The sequence below is a fragment of the Drosophila subobscura genome, chromosome O (genome assembly GCF_008121235.1).
Source record: "Drosophila subobscura isolate 14011-0131.10 chromosome O, UCBerk_Dsub_1.0, whole genome shotgun sequence".
NCBI lineage: Eukaryota > Metazoa > Arthropoda > Insecta > Diptera > Drosophilidae > Drosophila > Drosophila subobscura.
The window spans coordinates 7,266,616-7,285,978 of NC_048533.1; the positions used below are offsets into that span (position 1 = coordinate 7,266,616).

A 19,363-nucleotide genomic window follows, 5' to 3' on the forward strand; every position below is an offset into this window, starting at 1 on the left:
TTTAATTTTTAAAAATCATCTCAAAAGTGTATTTAGTTTTTCTTCAACAAAATTTTCCACAAATTCTTGTACCTATAGAATTTGAAAAGCATTTAAAAATCACACGAAGTCTGACCAAATGCATGGCTCTCCCTCTCTTCTCATCATTTTCTCCCGAATTTCTCTCTCTCTTGTGAGCATCGTTGTGTATATTTAGAATATGATTTTTCGTTTTTCCGACTTTTCATGTTTACATTCAAGTCGACTGTGAGACGTACGCTGCCTGCCGGCTGCATTTCTTCCAGAATATTTTCAATACCCCCATACGCCGCCATAGGAGAGCTATGTACAGTGATACTTATATAGATTTTTTATAGGCATATAAATAGCTTTCAGTCCGTGCATCTGAATAATATATGTATATACTTAAATAATTTATACATTTAACTTAGTTAGTATGTACTCGCCGTACATTGTGATACGCGGACATTTGCATATTTAATTTGAAAGCGCTGCTTTCTGCTCTTTTCACTATTTTCACTCGTGGGGTCAATGAATTTCATTGCACGTTGCACTTTGTTTTATTTCAAATTCAATTTGTATTTCTATAGCATTTATTTTAACAATTTCGCATTTTTTCTGATTTATGACGCACACACATTTCTCTTGTCATAAATTTGTCGTATTTAAATCGAGTGGAGTGTTTTCTAATAACAAATATTAACATTAGTATAATGTATAATGTGTAAGCCCATATTTGGCCGTATTTTCCATATATTTAATTATAAATTTTGCCATGGCAAAACATCTGTTATTGTATATTCTACAATGACAACGAAAAAATAGAAAAAATAAGTGGATTTATTATGTGGTTCATTTATTACGTTGGCATTTAATTCTGTTTGCTGAATTTTAGATATCTTCCTAATGAGCCATACATTTTGACACATTCGCTAAAGCACATTTTCCTCTCAAATGAAGAGACTTTCCTCATGTTTATTCATTCTCTTTATGGCAGATGAGATGGCTGATGCACTCACATTTATATCCATTTGGTCTTTAACATTATGCATCGGTGTGTGCTGTGTGGTATGTGCTCTCTGCCCGTCCGCCAAAAGTCGGTTATTCGGTCAGTGTTGTATTGGTTTCGTCGTCCATATTGGATCATAATTTAAATGAAAAACTTTATCCATTCGGGGATTATTTACTGCCGCACAAAATGCAAATTTACAAATTGTGTCTGGGGCCCTGGCAGCCAGCAGGCAGCAGCCAGCAACCAGCATCCAGCATTCACCAGCTTGATTTCGCATACTCGTATCGGAAAAAATAAAGCCATACAGAATATTCAGTTATGCCCGTCATATGGAGGGCGCAGCAGTCTGGACCCGCATTTTGGGGGCGTAACTAAATCGCAACCCATATCGCGCTGCTTGTTTGCTTTTTCTATTATTATTTGTTGGGAGGGATATCTATAAAGCGGGGTGTGGGGGGCAAACAGAGGTCCTAGGAGGGGAAAGAGAGTGCCTGAATGGGACAGCACCCAAGAGGAGGGAGTCTCCTGCAATGGCTCTGGCATTTTGACCATTTTTGGGCAAACGGGGCTTAATTGCGTTGCTAGCAATTTCCTATAATTGGGTTATAACGAAATTGATTAATTTTTACATTTCACTAATTATGTACGGGCCGCAAATCCGTTGCTATTGTTATTGCAATATTATAATTATAAAGCGGAAATATGCTGTGGGCGCGACCTCGAGTGTTGGGTAACCAAATTATGCATTGTCTGCTTTCGGGCGGCTGTGGAAATGAGGGTTCTGCACACCCTACTGTGTCCCTGAGACTGACCCGACTGTTATCAAACCTGCCACATAACAAGGCCCTAGGAGAACTCAAAGAAAAGGCAACATTCAACATCAATAATTGAAATAAATCGCTTGACAAACGATGTTTGGTCGAAAGCCAGCAGAGAGACGACACAAAAACTTGGTTGCACGAGAAGCAGATAGAGCAGGCAGGCACAATGTGGCACAAAAGGCAGCACAAAAAGGGGGGAAAGCCCAGCAGGAAAAGTGTGAGGCACCAGTGTGGCACCCGAGTGAAAGCAAAAAAGAGAAAACATTCTTATCACTAATCATGAGAGCAAGCCAGAGCCAACCCGGGAATGGAAGAAGAGACAGCCACTGACCTCTCAACAGCAGAAGCAGAAGGGGCAGTGGGGACAACAGCAGAAGATGCAGATGGAAGGGGAATAAAATGCGGACTGGGCCAACAATTCGCTGGCAACTCTCTCGCACTCATGCTTCCGCTTCCATTTCCGTTTCCGCCTTCACACCACCGCCCATTGTGGACAGTGCTCCTCCAATGCTTGGGATTCTGCTGAGGCGGCTGCTGCCCCTTGGTTCGAGCTCGAGAGTTTGCAAAGCTGTTTCGAAATGTTTTGACAAATGATTTTGTTTATATTTTCTATTTCATCGAAGCCATGCAATGGTGACAGTTCTGTGGACAGTCGAGGCCTGCTGCTGGCGCTGACCTCTAGTCCTGAGCCCAGATACTGATAGATAACAATGAGAAAGTTTCGACTTCTTCCTCGTGGAGGGAGCGGCGAGATCATCAACATTGATTTCACAACTTTTTGTTTGGTGGGTGGGCATCGTCAATAACATTCAGTGATTGTCATCTTCATTTGGGTGAGCGAGCGCCCCATCCAGGCATCATTCGGTGGTGGCATGTCTGGGCGTGGAACCGCTCCAATTTGCAACCAAAAACCCCAAGAAAAAATAAATTGTCTGTCATTATGGGCTTTAAGTTTGGTCGACGTATCATTTGACTGTCGATGAGCCTTGAATTGGGTTCACGATGAATTCAAGTTGACAAAGTTTATGGCAGAATGAAATGAATCTTTTTAACAAGTACAGACGCCTGTCTGTCCTTCTTTAGAGCGCTTTATGGCTTAAAATATACTCCTCTATACAGAATTGCATGTCAGTAATCATGTTTCAGCTAAAAACAATGCCAGAAAATCTCAGTAATCTCAAATATGCCCACAAAAATTAAGTAAAAATAATTACAAGGCACTTGAGGCACACTTGTTGGCATCTTAATTTGCTGTCAGAGATGGGGAAAGAACTCAGAACAAACATACAGATGTGGCCATACACATGAAAGTGAAACCCATCCCCCAGGGGAACCCTTGGGCCACCCCTAAACAAGTTCAAAATAATCACTCATCTCATACACGTGCCTATCGTTTGGGTTCGGATCCTTTGCAGTTCCGATTTCCTTCACTTGCCGTTTGTTTGGTGAAGGCCTGGCACGTGTCAATTTATATTTAAATTTAAATGCAAAAATGGAATCAAAATTCCGGGCTACACAGAATGGAATTAAATTTCAAAGGGCAGCAGCAACACCACTGGCAGTGCGTCAGAAGAGAAAACAATCATATTTTCACAAAATGAAAACACATCGTAAAGGTTCTGTTCTGGCAACAGCATCTGCTGCTTGTTGACGGGTTTCGTTTACACAATATTAATGGCTGATTAATGTTCGAGCTGGAACACAGTTTCCGGTGAATTTTGGCAGGTTAACCGATGATTCTCTCGAATACCGACATCCGACCTCATTCCCTGCCAGGGCTGAAACATCTTCGAATAGATCAACTGTCGTGCAGCACAATGGATCCCGAATGAGTGTGGTCGGTCGGTCGGTTGGCAGTTATCCCGTAGAACTTTTGTAATTGCGGTCCCATTGTTCACTTGAGTCGCATTGTTGTCCCAACATCACCAAGAGAGAGCTAGACAGAGACGGCTGTAAAGAGTGACAAAGAGAACGAGAGAGAGTGAGTGAAAAGAGACGGAGGGAGGGACAGGCAACAAATTATGCAAATCCCCTTTTGAATGGCTTATCCTTCATGAATTTATATCGAATCGTAAACCCAATGACGACGGCGCTTTAAGGCATGGAAGGCCGGCTCCTTTGGCCATTGGAACAATAAAAGCTCATTTGTTGCTATTATCATTTCACTAACAAATAACAAATCATCGAGCAAACGTTTCGTCCCCTACTTCTTATGATGAAAGGTGGCCACCGCCTGCTTCTGGTGGCAAAGTGGCAGCCAAAAACGTGTTCACCTCAGCAACGGGTGGCACGGCACCCCTGATGCTGCACAAACTGCTGCCAATAAATTCTGTTAATAAACCAAAAGTTGTTAATTTAAATGATTTATATCTGAAGGAGGATATTTTTCCCTTCCTCCCACACACACACACACACAGAAAGGAGGGAATAATGGTAGTATCCCTCTCCCTGGATCCTGAATCCGGTAGCCATGGGAATGCGCTTGTTATTGCTGAGCCTCAAAAATTTCCGTAATTTGGCATAACCTTTTGCCTGGCCAGAGGACCAGGGACTTCAGCTCCGAGCCTGATTTTCCTGCCGTTTGTTTGCTTAGACCTGCTCCCCCACACAAGGCTCTCCCGCTCCGTGCGTGGTGGGGCAATAGGTCAAAGTCGATGTGGCAATGGCGGAGGCGTAGAAGGAGGTTTGGTTGGTGGGTTGTCCGTTGCCGTCAGCTTAAACCAATTTACGTTGCCGATGTCTTTATTGGAGGGTGCGTGGGGCCGTGGACCGTTTGCCCCAGTGCCAAGCTCCGTGTGTCATGAATTATGGCGCCTCCCAAAAACGGCGTAACTGTGCGTATGCGTAATTTGGCAAAACCAACTGGACAGCCCACCGTCGTGCCCAGCCCTCCCCCATACCGCCTTGTCTATGGCCATCCTTCCGTTTCATTATACATTATACATAGATAGACACATAAACGAATCAAGCTGCTTTAGACGAGCCAACACTGAAAGGAAATATTGCTATCGTTTTGATTCTAGCAATAGGATGGCTGACAATATAGTCAAGACATGCCAGTAGCTATTTCCAACCATCTTCCGTAGAAAACTTTTAAGAAAAAGAAATATTTTCTCGTTTCTGAACCTAAAAATTAATCTATCCGCTTTACCGGATCTATTCCTGACTGCCACAACTGTCTTTTCTGCAGTGTATTCATCCTTATAAGGATTTATCTATATATCTGCCTTATTGTTTGCCATAGAAATTATTTCATTTGTTTGTGTTTATTACAGGCAAATCTCATTCAATGCCAGTGCCAGTGCCTGTGCCTGTGCACGTTTCAAGGAAACATCGTTCATTTTCCACAGCGTTTACTTTTAATGGTTCGCTTCGTCGAATGTTTTTGCGGGGGATTTTCCACATCTTAACTCTGGCCGAGACCTACAAATATTTGATGCGCCGGAGCGTCAGTTGTTTTGGGTTTTATTGATTGGCGGCGGCGGTGGCGGCGTGCCTGGGTTTATGGGTATATCCTCCCACAGCATCAAGCTTCAGAGCAGGCCCCCTCTCAGCCCATTCGGAATGCTCTTGGTCTTGTTTTGGCTTGGCTTTCAAGCGTGAACGTTGCGCTACATTGAAAGGGATTTCTCGGCATTTAAATGGCTTTCGCTTTTGGGCCGGTAGACTGAAGGATGCTCTCTACCCCTCTCTCCCGAGTTCTCTCTACACGGATGCCTTCGACTATGAGCAACTAATTTCCTCAGGATGGCAATGGCAGGCAACCACAAATGGAGGAGCATGAGAGGCATCCTGTTGCACATGCATTAACCATGGCATTCATAACATTATGCAAACTTATACAGGACCTACATACATACATACATAAGTACACCCCGACAGCATTCACCAAGAGATCTCATCAGGTCTTCCGGTTTGTCTCGGTGATGTTCACATTGTTTATGCTCTGGAATAAATGAATATAAAACATTTAGTTTACAGCTGCCATTTGACAAGCACTCGCCACATCTCTGCCTCCCGCCACCACGCTCCCCCCACGAAGGTGGATTCGTTGGTTGTTGGTTTTGCATTTTCTTTTAATAAAATACATGAATTATGCAGAATAGTTGTTGCCAAAGATGAGGGGACAGATAGAGATGAAGATGGCGACACTCCTGAGTTGATTTCTGAGCTTTCCTCTAAACCACTTGACATTGAAATGCCACTCAACCCACAGACACCCAACCATCCACACAGAAAGAGCGCACCCACGAGAGGTAGACAGTTGAAAGATGGGGGAAAGTTGGCCAAGTTCTTCGGCCTTCTATATGTACTCACCTGTTTCATATGCAAACTCTCTCTCCCTCTCAAAGATTTGCCAATGTCAGTCAGTGCTGCTGAATTTGCAATTCAGCTCGTAAATTTACTGATTTGTTTGCCACAAAAAGGTGGCGGCGCCTCTTCTGATGAGTCAAGTCGAGTCGATGCCGAGTCATGGCTCGCAGGTCAAGGCTAAGCCCCAACTGAAAGGGTTTTTCGTTTTTTTTTTTGCTTTCTTGTGGGAATGGGATGGGGTTGAGGAAAATAAATTTGCAATTGATAGCCCTGGACTGCCACGTAATCAGTTTAAAAGGACCGAATCTCAATTTGGCAATTGAGTTTCGTCTGTGGCTCTACGTTCACACCCATAATCCAATCGTTTGAAGCGCTTTTATGGATTCGACATGTCAAATCGCGTGCAAATTTGTTTGAATTTGTTTCGCTGCGGGTCTCATCCTGCTATAGGTCCTCTGCCCATTCCTCATCCAACTCGCAGCACCACCACCACCATTCCGCAATCAAATACAAAACCCCATGGGGGGTGCAAAAGGTTTTTCTCGTGTCCATAAGAACTTTTTTTTTGTTTTTTTGTATAACACTAAAGTGGTAAAAATACACAGGAGAAACAAACAAAATAAAAGAGAGAGACACCAGCAGCAAGCAGCAAGCAGCAGCAGAGGAAACAAAAAAAAACTTATTCAAGTCATGTAATTTGGTGGAACTTCCTTTGATATGGTACATTCCCTCATGTTTTGTATGCGTTCCGGTGCAAATTGGTTCTGTTTTTTTCGCATTTCATTTTATTTACTCGCGGCGACATGTAGCCGTCCATATTTATTGCATAATTTTCAACATAACTCCCACACTCACCCACACAGAGAGGCCCCAAAAGACACCCAACATTGATTGTGCAAATAAGGAAAATCAAATATTGCCCGGCACTTCAATTTCGTTTGGGATTTTTACTCCCAGGGGCAGGCAGCAGTTCAGGGGCCGACTGACAGCTTCTTTTGGGCTTCCCCCGATTTCCGCCATTTCGCTTTGTGTCCCTCCCCCCCTTAATTGGCAATTGAAGCGCTTTGATTAAATTAAAGGATATTCATTTAGTGTTTTTTATTTGGCGATAAAGCGGAACTCTTTTATTATATTTATGAATCAAAGCGAAAGAACATACAATATTATCCGGTTGGGTTTTTATATTCGGTTTGCAAGTGTGGAGTATTCCAAAAAGAGGTGTGCACACACATATTATTGGCATGGGATTAAATACATATTTTAATTTATTATCAATCTATTTATTTCAAATTGAACGATGTAACAGCTGAACAAAAGATGGATATTTCGACCTAGAAAAAAACTGAAATAAAGAAACTCCTAGACTATTTTGATATTCTGTCTAATGTTAGTAGCTAATTAGTCCGCCATCACTCAAGATATTACTTTATCTTTAGCCCAAGGAGATTTGCTTTCGAAGCAAAATTCAAAAGCGGCGCCCCCATATGTTTTACATGTATGTATATTAGTTAGATTGTCCGTTTCACCCACTGTGTAAAATTAGTCTAAAATTAGTCTGTGGACCTGTTTAGTTCTAATATGTGCTCAAAAGTTTGATTTGTTTTCAGTTATATCCTTACACCTACTATTTTACTTTTTAATATTTCAATTTTCGATCAATTTGGCGCCAAACCCGGCGCACCGATAATATCGTATTAATAAATATATTGATATATACAAATTAACAATCAAAATTGTTGGTCCCTTTGCGTGCGTGCTGTGAAAGTATCAGGGTGACCTTTTAGGGTATTATACATATGTATATTCTGGATATTTTAACTTAGAAAATGAGATCAATGTATATTTACGGTATTTATATTTAATTAATTTAATAAGTTTATTAAATTCCATTTCTAAGGTAATTTTAAGAATATAGAGTATCAAAACTCCCATACACATGTTTTTCAAATGTCCCTCTAGGAATTTGTCTCTTTCCCATAGGGATTTTCTCCATCTCTTTTGGGGTAAATTTCTATCTCGTAAGATGGGAATTTTCATCGCAACAGTGAGTCTTTATTCCATCCCCACTTACGCGTTGAATAAAATTATAGCTTTAGCGCTGAGAATCCTAACTACCGAGTAATATATAATAGAACATCCAATGCGAGTAAAATGATTTAAGATTACGGTATATTTGCGGTATATTTTCAAAATGTGAAGGTATACTTTAGTATATTATTTCATCGATTAATCCGCGGTCACACTGGAACCATTCAAAATTTGGCAAGGATTTTAAAAGGGACAAAAATGGTTAAAAATGTGGGCGATTACAAAGATGTAAGTTAAGTACAATTATTTTATTTCATAAATATATTTAGAGTTTTCATTATTTACATACAGAGCAACTCGGATAAGCAACCTGCGCTTGATCCTAATCGGGTGCGTTCCAATCCGGCAAAATAATCCGCTTATTGTACCACACCAGATCAGCAGCTGCACCGCAGTGCGACGCAGGCCTGGATACAGTAAGGTGAATATATTCGCCATCCATGCTCTGTAGATTTTAGATTTTATGTCAACATTAAGAAGGTATTGCAATCGTCATCCACAGACATGACATTCAATAGTGGTATTCTTCATAAGCACTCAACAGATAAGAAGCCCAAAAACAAAGACCATCGACTTGTTTCATCCCTTTAGAAGAATATAGACACACACTTACATATGTACATATATAAATTATATATTGCCAGAATTGCTGCAGTTCTAGTTGGGTCTTGCTATACATTATTTTGGATTTGTATTCAGGTGATACATAGTATGTAGTAATATTTGTTTAAGAGTAAGATAACATCTAGAAGGAGTACCTCTTTGTTCGTCATTGAGTCTGCATTTCGGCGTCCTCGTGCATCATCTTGACCTCGACGCCCATCATCTCCACGCGCGAGTTCTCGGCTAGCATCACAGCATTCTGATGGCATTTTGTTTCCTCGTGCTGGCGCATGTGATGGAGCAGGCGGAAGTCCTTCTGGCAATAGTCGCAGCGGTACAACTTGATGTCCGAATGGATGAGCTCGTGCTTGGTCAGAGAGTGGGCATAGGCAAACGCTTTGTCGCATACCTTGCACACATACGGCTTGACGCCGCGATGCACACTGTAAGAAAGGGAATTCATCTATTAGACGGGTCGGGATGGTGATGAATTATTAATACACTTACTTCTCGTGAGCCTTCAAGACGCTCTCATAGAAGAACTGACGGCTGCACCAGCTGCACTTGAAGGGCTTGCTGCCGGTGTGCGAGTACATGTGTTTGCGCAGCTGTTCACGCACATGGAACTCGGCGTCACACAGTCTGTAAATGCCAATGAAAGTCGGACAATCATTAAAGTATTCAAACCCAACAACCGTGCCCTGGTCGACTGCACTTACTCGCACTGGTATTGACACACGGTGTCATGACGACGACGATGCTCCATCATGCGTCCGCGTTTCTCGTAGTAGTTCCCACAGATATCGCAGATGAAGCCGCCCTTCATCACATTCGAAGCACGAAGTCCTTCCACACGGCGGTTGCGTCCGCGTTTGTTCTTAAGACTGGCATTAGCCGCCTCCGTGAGGACCAGTTGCTGTGATGTCGTCTCCTCGAACGGTTTGCTCGTCTCAAGAACAATTTCATTCTGTTCAGGGTTCATATCGATGGAATAATTATCCTCCAAATACTCAATATTATCTGTTATGAGCTCCTGCTCTTGTTCCTCATGCTGCTCTTCTTCCTTCTGATCATATTCCTGTTCCTGCAGCTCTTCGCCCTCTTCCAATACGAGGTATTCGCCGCCTTCGGATTTGTCGGCACCCTCCTCCAGAATGTAAAGCGTCTCCTCACCGTGCATATCGCCTTGACTATCCTCCTCCTTGATGAACAACTCATCCGCCTCATCAAACAAGCCTATCTCACGGCAATACTCTTCGATGCACGCCTGCTTTCGTAAAGCCTTTTCTCGGAACTGAAATGCCATATTCAGCTCCACCTTGCACGTCTTGCATATACAGTCTGGTATATTTTCTTTGTCGTTTAACTGAATCGAGAAGCAAAACAAATATGATCACTTTTAACACTCAAATAACGTCAATGGGGAGTGCGAGTGGGGGTGCTCGGCACTTACCTTGCTGTACGAGACTCCGAGCAGCTGTATGAGCATTTCGTTTGGAGTCTCCTCGCCTTCCTCGCGTGTTTCGTCGAGACGCTGCAGGCGTGGGCTCTCTTCTAGGCACACCCGACAGGTTTTCGGACCAATTTCAATGGGCATATTTGTTTCTATGTGTTATTCGGTTATATATTTAAAGAACCGCGTTATTTGCAGTACTTTCAGTGTTAAAATTTGTGTATTACTGAAAGTGTTGTGTAAAGCGAGTGAAAAAATTCTCGGCCATTTTATTTCAACAGGGATGGACAGCCTCACTAGAGGCTCACAAGAGCCACCAGCTTCGCTGGTTCCGGTTGGTGGTTCCCGAAACCATGGGCCCAGATACCTTTCTGTGAGGTATTTTAAGAAAATAGATACATAGAGAATTCTCTTGATTAAATATTTAGATAACAAATGCATACGGAGATGCCAAGTCTTTCATTTATCGCTTTTTATGTTAATATTGAAGACAAATGTATGAACTGGATCATTTTTTGCCTGCCCTGGTCAGTAACGATAACGATAGCACCCAGAACATTTATGTAAAACAAAAACTCATTGCATATTCATAAACATACATTAGCTTGTTACTAAACTATGTTTAGATAAACATTTGGTAATTTACTCATATACAATACTTCAATTTATCGGAATACAACACCGTGTTTACATCTCAAAATGTTGGTGAAAATTAGCACGTTTGGTGCTCCGACGATCTGGCATCACGGTGTATAATTTCGAGACGCAGAACGAGATATTTTTTCTTATCTCTAATCGAAAAAATGGATTATTCCATTTTATTTAGGTATAGTCTAATTAGAAAGTCGCATGCAGAGTGGCACTAGACTAGTCTAGACAGTTTTTACTTGACAAAGTGTGCGCAGCAAGGCCCAGGGCTCGCACATCGCGCCCAATCGAATCACAGCCGATCGCCAAAAGCGAAAATGCTTTATTATCTTGCAATCCGTATCTTCCGTTGTGTCGTTCCGTCGTAGTCGACACAGTCGCCGTCAAAATGTTCGTCGTTATCGACTCCGCAATCTTCATCTCCTAAGGCTAAGGCACACCACACACACGCGTCAGCTCGTCCGGCTAGTGCGTAACACTCCGGAACGGAACCAATTCGCCAAGAGGGAATCCATCCACACAATAAAAAACAGAGCAACAACAGAGCAGAGGACACGAGTAGTTTAACGAGTGCGGGGAATCGGAGGCGCCGCTAGCACCTAGCCAGCACATATATCATGTCCGAAAAGCATGGCCAGCTGGGTGCGCAGTGGACGAAATCAGCAGCGGCGCCAATAGCATCAGCAGCAGCTCTAGCCTCGGCTCAATCTCCCATCCCGCTGCAGAAACTCCCGAATACGAGTCCAAACTTTCCAGCCACCAGCCATCCGTATGGCAATTGCGGGATACCTGGACTCCCGGGCATACAGCCAGCGGACATACCGTATACCTCGGGACGGTTTCAGGCCCCGTCCATCATCCATGCCAAGGCCTCGCCCCTGACCATCGTGCCAGTGGGCAGTGTCGCTGGCCCCCACTGTCCCCCCCAGGTCTCACCCACGAGCCACCACACAAATGTACCTGTAACCGTGACCGTGCCTGCTCCCAGTGGTTTTGTGCCGCCGCCGTTTACAAATGCTGGCAATGCCACAACGTCCGTTCTGCAGGCAAATCCGTTTGCAACGGTCGCGGGCAATGCCTTTGCCAATGCCTTCAACTTCAACACGGCCCAACAGCTTATGCATGCCATGAGTGGTGCATCGGCTGCGAGTGCCACAGGCGCGGCAGCAACCACACCGAACACAGCAACAGGGACGCCTGTCATAGCGGGCGTGGGTCCTACCCAGAGGCATCCCATCGAAGCAGTGCCCACGACCAGTGGCGTCATCAATTCCACTATAGCGGAGAACGTAATGAATGCACTGTCCAACTCGAACTCTGCCTCTGAGGAGAAGATGCGACGCGTGAAGCAGGTGATTGAGGCCAGTATTGAGTGAGTAAATTCCCATTTACTAGTGGCATACATTACATAATTCTCCTACTCTCCTATCAGTGACAATGCGAAGCTACAAATCTCGCAGATCCTCGAACGTGTGGCGGTGTTGAAGCCCATTGAGAAACTATTTCTTTACCTGCGTCTGCCGGGGGAGTGCGCGGACTCGGATCCATTGAGGCAGCCACAAAATCCGCTGGGCACACGCTCTGAGATTAATCACACCATCAACTGGGTGCGCTCCCATTTGGAACACGATGCTCAGGTCTCCATACCAAAGCAGGATGTGTACAATGATTACATGTGAGTGGAAGAACCAAATTATGAGTTCCATTGCTTATGTTCCACCCCTTTTTGCAGCGCCTATTGCGAACGCCTGAGCATCAAGCCCCTGTCCACGGCGGACTTTGGCAAAGTCATGAAGCAAGTCTTTCCGGGCGTGCGTCCACGTCGTTTGGGAACGCGTGGAAACTCTCGCTACTGCTATGCGGCCATGCGAAAGACGACAAAGCTAACGCCGCCGCAATTGCCGACACTCTGCAAAAGCGAACAAATCACAGGAGACGATGCCGCGGCAGCCACAGCTACTGCCATGCCCCAGATGAATCACTCGCCGAGTCTTGTGTTGCCTCCGATGGCGACTGGCGACAGCGATAACTGGGATGTGGTGCGTAGTTGGGCGGAGAAGCTGCTGAACACGAAACTGGACAGCATTGCAGACCTGAGCACGCGGATCAAGAGCAACAATGCCACGGTTATGGGCGTACATTTGGGCGCCAAGAAGTACACACCACGGGAGCCCAAAGAGAAGCGTGTTTTGGCCGTAAGTTGAGGAGTTTTGGGAGGGGGAACACCTTAGAATGGATCGGTCATACACTCTTCATTTTCCAGGATATGGGTCCACTGAAGAAGCGACGCAAAAAGAAACGCAAAGGCTCGACATCCTCAGAGTCGAGCTGCAATCAATTGGTGGCCGGGCAGCAGGATGCAGGCAGCAGTCAAGATGCCATCGATGAACCGAAAACGGAGCAGCTGATAAAGATCAAGCAGGAGATTATAGACTCACCCGTACACCAGTCCCAGTGCCAGTCCCAGTCCCAGTCCCAATCCCAGCAGCAGCTGCAACAGCAGCCACCAATGAATTATCTACATCAAATGATGCCCATGAACCTCGCCACAGAGCAGCGGAGCAACAGTGCGGTGCGCAATCTGACGCCCAAGATTATGGAGATGGGTGTGGTGCCGCCAACGGTTGTGCTCACACAGCAGCAGGATGAGCCATCGCCCACAACGATGGTGATCAAGGACGAGGTGGAGGACTACAATACATCCAATATATTCTGCAAAAAGGTGCTGAAGGCGCAACAAACGAAAGGATTTTGGGCCAACTCCCCGAGCAGCGGTACAACGGCCGGCGGGGGAACCTTGCTAGTGCCGCCCGTGATCACAACGACAGCGGCGACACCACCGCCACCGGACATCTCGCCAGGGCCCATGTCCATGGGGCCGCCAGCGCAAATGATGATTTCCAGTTCGGTGAGCCCCTCCAGCAGCATGGACAGCAACAACACCACACCGAAGGTGGCCTCACGCAACATGATTCTGCTGCGTGCAAAGCGCATGCTGGCGGCGGAGAGTGCCGCTGCCCTGACGGCCGCTGCAGAGGATTCGGGACTGCCGGAGAATCTGGGCTTGCCCAGGGAGCGGGTGATTAGCATCTGTAATATGGATAAGCACGAGCTGGACGACTACTTCCTGCCCGTTGAGGACGAGGAGAACTCCGAGGAGCCCGACACCGAGCTGCTTCAATATTTTCAGATGGGAGACGCTGAGGAAAAACAACTGAATTCCTTAGATGCTGTAGAACAGAACAGAAATCCACAAGGAGCACCGACAACAACGTCGACAACGACAACGATACAGGCGGGAATGGCGCCAGCGATGCAACAGCAGCAACAGACCCATACCCAGCAGCCTCAGTCGAATCGTGGAGCCACAGCGGCCATGCCCTCGCCACAGGGGGGACTGGTCGTCTCATCGACACTGTTGCCCGGTCAAGCGAATGTGGGTTCTGCCTCAGCGTCTCTGGCTTTAATGTCAAAGAAGCATCAACACCAACAAAACCAACAACATCAGCCGCAGCAGCAGCAGCCGCCACAACATAGCCACCAGCAACAGCAGCTGCTGCAGCTGCGAACCAAACAGCTGCCAACAAATGGCAATCCCAACCAGAACAACAGACGAAAGATCAGCCTGAGCAATGCCTCCAGCAATGGCAGCAACAAGAATTGCATATTTCTGCCCATTTCCCCCAATATCAACAATGGAGGAGGCGGAGGAGGAGCACCGCCACCTGCAGCCACCACAACCCAAGTGCCGCAGAATCAGAATCCAACAAATTCAAGTCAAAATTGCTTTGCCAGTCCTGGCGTCACGCGAATGCGGCAACGTTCTAGTTTGCTAACCAAACAGCAGTCCCTCGACTGCGATGGCAATCGCGATCCCATGATTGGGGCAACGAGAAGAAAACGCTGCTATGTCTATAGCTATCCCACGAGCACCTCAGCCTCGGCGCCGCCTAGCCCCTCGCTGCTGCAGCAGTGCATGGTGGGAAATTGGCCATTTGGTGGATCAAACTCCTTCCCAGACACAAACAGTGCGGATCCCATGATCAATCAGAACTCTATGGATCTAGAGACGAGCCTGGCCCTGACGGGTGGCGACGATCTCGATCTGACGGAGACGCAACGCTCGCAGTCGGTGCCGCTGTCACAGCTGCAGAGAAGCTGCCATCCGTCGCCCAGCTTCAATCGGCAGACCAGCTTTCAGGCTTCCAGCTATGCGAGCGATACCTTCTATTCGGAGAACAGCAACAGTCAGAATTCAGTGGCTGTGGCACCCCTGAAGGACGTGGAGGCGGCCGCTGCTCTGCTCTACGAAGTGGATGTGGGTGCCATGATATCGCCGAGTTTCAACAATAAGTTCGGGAACATTTCCCAACAGACGGCCACCACATGCAGCTCCTCGGCTGGCTCCTCCTCTGGCTATAGCAGTGGAGGTTCTGCGGGCATTGTCTCGCGATCTGTGCCCTCCACACCGCTGCCGCATCAGCAGCAGAACAACAACAGTCTGGCTGCCCTTAATGGGAATGGAGGTGACAATGGAGTAAGTGGTGGAGGAAGCAGCTTGAATGCCACAAATGGTTTCTTCAACATCTCGCCATCGTTCAACTGGGAAACATCGAGCAATGGCATTCAAGGGGGGCCCTACGTCTCGTACAGCGCTCGCAATACAATGGATATATCCAAGTCGATGCCAACGACGCCCATAACCACGCCCTGCTTTCGTTACAGTCCCGTGGAGTTGCATAGGGATTTCCTGATCAATGGCTGCACCATAGACCTAGTGCCCTCGTCAGCGTTTGTGCCCGCGTGCATTGATGAGAATCCCGCTTTGACCCTCAGCTCGGACTCCCTAATGGATGACAGTTCGCCCAGCAGTATACTGGATACCTTGTAGAATTTGCACGAAGAGAAGGCTCAGGAGGAGATTAAAAAACCAAGAGAAGAAAAAGGAGAGGAGAAGGATGACAAATCTGTTGCCCAAATGCCCGAAGATGCCACTGTGGTGGCCTATCTGCTGGAGCATGTGGATCAGTTGTAGAAATGTCTTACCCTCTCCGATCCGATCGTCTCGTTTAACTTTATTGTTGTGTTCATTTCGTGTCTAGTTAATCCCGTGCCTCGATGTATCGGTGTTTCTCCCACACACAGAATGAGCTTTCTCTTCGCCAACAAAATCCCAAACTAAACTCTAACCCACAGCTTAGCTTCTGCCTTTAATTGGTTTCAAAACTATCCAAAATATCCACGTCCAAAACAGTGAGTGAGCTGAAGCTGAAGCTTCACATCCTCTATCTATCGTATCTATTGTAACCCTCAGGCCCCACCCCATTGTTGTATATTGTTATTGTAATATTAACCTAATCCTTAAACCAATGATGATTGATTTCTGTATGTAAACGGATGATAGATTTTACTGTTGAACAAACCTTACAAAAACGAAACGAACTTAAAGTCTGAATGAAGGAAACGTGTGCAGCGGTTTTAAAAACGGAAAACAAATCTACAAACAATATGTAATTGTAAAACGAATGTACGTCTTAGAGAGCTAAAGAACTGCGTATAATCTCGGCGCACGTCGAGTATTCCTATGACCCCAGAACTATTTCTAGAGTGAGATATTTCCGCATATTTATTCCGGGGTCATATGGAAGAAAGTTTTAGTTCAAAAATTGTAAGAAATCAATTGTGTGTTTGTATAGTATTGTTCGGTATTCATTTGTTCAGATTATGGATTTAGATATGTGGATAGGTGCCTCCTTCGATTTTACTAACACTACCTCCCTACTCCCTGATCGTTCTATTACTATACTTTCTATCTATCTTTTATCTTTAATGCTTTGATTCTTCTTCGATTAGTTATAAGTGTTTGTTTGTTATAAATGTTTTTTATATATTTTGTTCTCTTACGTGTAGTTCTCTAGGTTCTTATCTTTACTATTCCGCTTTGGATTTTGTGCGAGTTCTCTAGTGTCTGGAACTCTAGTTGTAATATCGTTTTGTGTAGACGCATCTTTTTCTTCCAAATTTTAACAATGTTTAGCTTTAAAAATAAACTTAATTTCTTCAGAATTTGTGTAACAAAGTAAAAAGTCTATTACCGAACCGAATTCCGTTCTAAAATAACAATTTTATGTGCGTGTCAAGTTTATAAAAACTTTTTGTAAACGAAAAGAAATGATAAATGTGCCTCAGGCTTTATTGTAAAACAATTCATGTGTAAGATGCATATGCCACAGGAAAAACAAAACAAATATACATACAAACAAACAAAATGCATAAACAAAAGGCGAAAAAACAAAAAACCAATAAAAATATACACATAAATAGTTTAATAGAATGTTATACGAGTACATTAAAAAAATATACACTCATTTACACAAAACAAAAATAAAACGCAAGACGCAAACGCTAGGGGAAACAATTGAGTTTCAGCAGAGAATTTCTTAAATGCATAGTCAGCAAACGTAATATAATCATAAAGTCCTACAATAATCAGAAATCCAATCCAATAGACTAACATAAACACACTACATCCAATAGGTATTTAATGTCGTTAGTAAACGAAAGATAAACCAGTGCACGCCCTAGGATCCCCCGCTTTCAGCAATAGCAAACAAATATACTATGCAAATAGCAATAGCTGATAAGGTATGGTATTTAAATGTAATGGAACATATTTGTCACCGGGAACACTTTATAGAGATATGAAATTGATATGCAATTATACAGAAACAATGCATTCAAGTTAAAACGAACCAAAACTGTACTTTTTTATAAGATATTTGAATGACATAAAATACAGAAAAACACCAGAAACCACTGCTTGGATCTTTCTATTTTTGATAACACTTGGGAATATGTATATCGGCATCTCGTTCCATCTCTTGTCATAGCTTTTAATCGTGACTTGCCTTTTTCCATATCCCAATAAAACTCACGTCATTGCATTTGTGTTAATTATATTTTAATATTTTTTATTAAACGTTTAAGTTTAAAATAATAATATGCAATAAATATTTGTTAAATATACATAATAATACCTTTTTAATGTTAATATGCGTGTGTGTGGTGTGTGTGCTCCTTTACTGTGTTTTCTTTACTTCCTCTCACATATTTTGCCGACATTTTTATATTATTTTTATAGATTTATTTCATTGTTTGTTTTTTATAAATTTTACATGTAAATTTAACTATTTTTTATTAATGTTTTATATGCATTTTACATGACATTTTGTTTTATTAGCGCCAAAATAATATTCCATTTGCTACAACACTTTGGTTTTATTTTATTTCGTTTCTCATTTCCGATTTCCACGATTTTAGTTACGGCTCTGTATATTGTAAATGGGTATATTCCTATATAATATGTACATATATATTGTATGTACGTATAAAAGTCGTGTACTGCCCCTTGATGTATTTCCATTAGTTCCATAATATTGTTGTTTGTTAATCTTTACACTACGCTAATAGCACATTTGAAATTCCCTTTATTTGCTATATATATTTTTTTTAAATTTATTTATATATGTTTTACGTATATATATAATTTTCTTTTAATGTTATTATTATTTGCTTTCCTTTTTTGTTAATTATTTACGGTTTGCTAATATATTTTGTTGGTGTTATGCTGGTTTTTTGTTAAATGCTTTTTGTAAATCATTTTTTAATTATTGGTTTCCTGATATTTTTTGTTGAGTTTCTTCTCCGATTTCTATATTTTATATTTATAATATATGTATGTATATATGTTGTATATGCCTGCTATAATATATATATATATAAAATTGTTGTTATCTCGCTGAGGTGGAAAATTCATTAATTAATAAGGTTACTTGTTGTTCTGTTTGCTGCTGTTGCTGTTGCTGCTGTGGCTGCTGCTACTGCATATTGCATGTTGCTTGTATACATTATCTAATTTCCTCTACCGTTCAGTTTTGTTTAGATTTATTGTTTTTGCGATTAATCATCTGTTAAAGTACACATCATTCTTGTTGCGGCTGTCTGTTTTTATTTTTTGAGCACTCCTATAGCACCCCGTATTTCCCATATTTCTATTTCCATATTTGCATTATTAAAAAAACCTTAGAAAATAAAAGAAATATATGAAAAGGTACCAAAAGAATGTGAAATTGTCTTGTGCCATATAAATATGTATATTATATATCGTTACAAAGTGCTGCTCAATTATTGAAATATTATTGCTGCCCAAGTCTCTTAATGCAAAGAAAAACCTCTTGCTACTTTTATTTTTTACCCTTTAAATATCATATTTCTCATATTTCGTTTTCGATTTGGTTGGAAGCAACGTTCATTTGGGTCAAAACGGGTTAGGGATTCAAATTTTCTTTGGAGGGTTGGTCCCAATTCATCTTTCGGTTGAATAACAAACCATAAAAAGAAACCATAAGAACAGAAGAGAAACAA

At 43.2% G+C, this 19,363-nt stretch overlaps 2 protein-coding genes across 2 annotated transcripts; one reads left to right on the plus strand and one right to left on the minus strand.

The window, feature by feature from the left end:
- Positions 1 to 8,853: 8,853 nt before the first annotated feature.
- On the minus strand, positions 8,854 to 10,574 carry LOC117897978 (zinc finger and SCAN domain-containing protein 12). Its single transcript, XM_034807090.1, has 4 exons — positions 10,292 to 10,574; positions 9,558 to 10,204; positions 9,346 to 9,480; positions 8,854 to 9,281 (listed from the first exon to the last, which is right to left on the minus strand). Exons 1-4 carry the CDS (start codon positions 10,433 to 10,435, stop codon positions 9,005 to 9,007), a joined length of 1,203 nt encoding a protein of 400 aa, XP_034662981.1. The 5' UTR covers positions 10,436 to 10,574; the 3' UTR covers positions 8,854 to 9,004.
- Positions 10,575 to 11,025: 451 nt separating this feature from the next.
- Positions 11,026 to 17,743, plus strand: LOC117896439. The gene is made up of 4 exons (XM_034804767.1): positions 11,026 to 12,311; positions 12,372 to 12,614; positions 12,672 to 13,134; positions 13,203 to 17,743. Exons 1-4 carry the CDS (start codon positions 11,557 to 11,559, stop codon positions 15,828 to 15,830), a joined length of 4,089 nt encoding a protein of 1,362 aa, XP_034660658.1. The 5' UTR covers positions 11,026 to 11,556; the 3' UTR covers positions 15,831 to 17,743.
- The last annotated feature ends 1,620 nt before the right edge of the window (positions 17,744 to 19,363 follow it).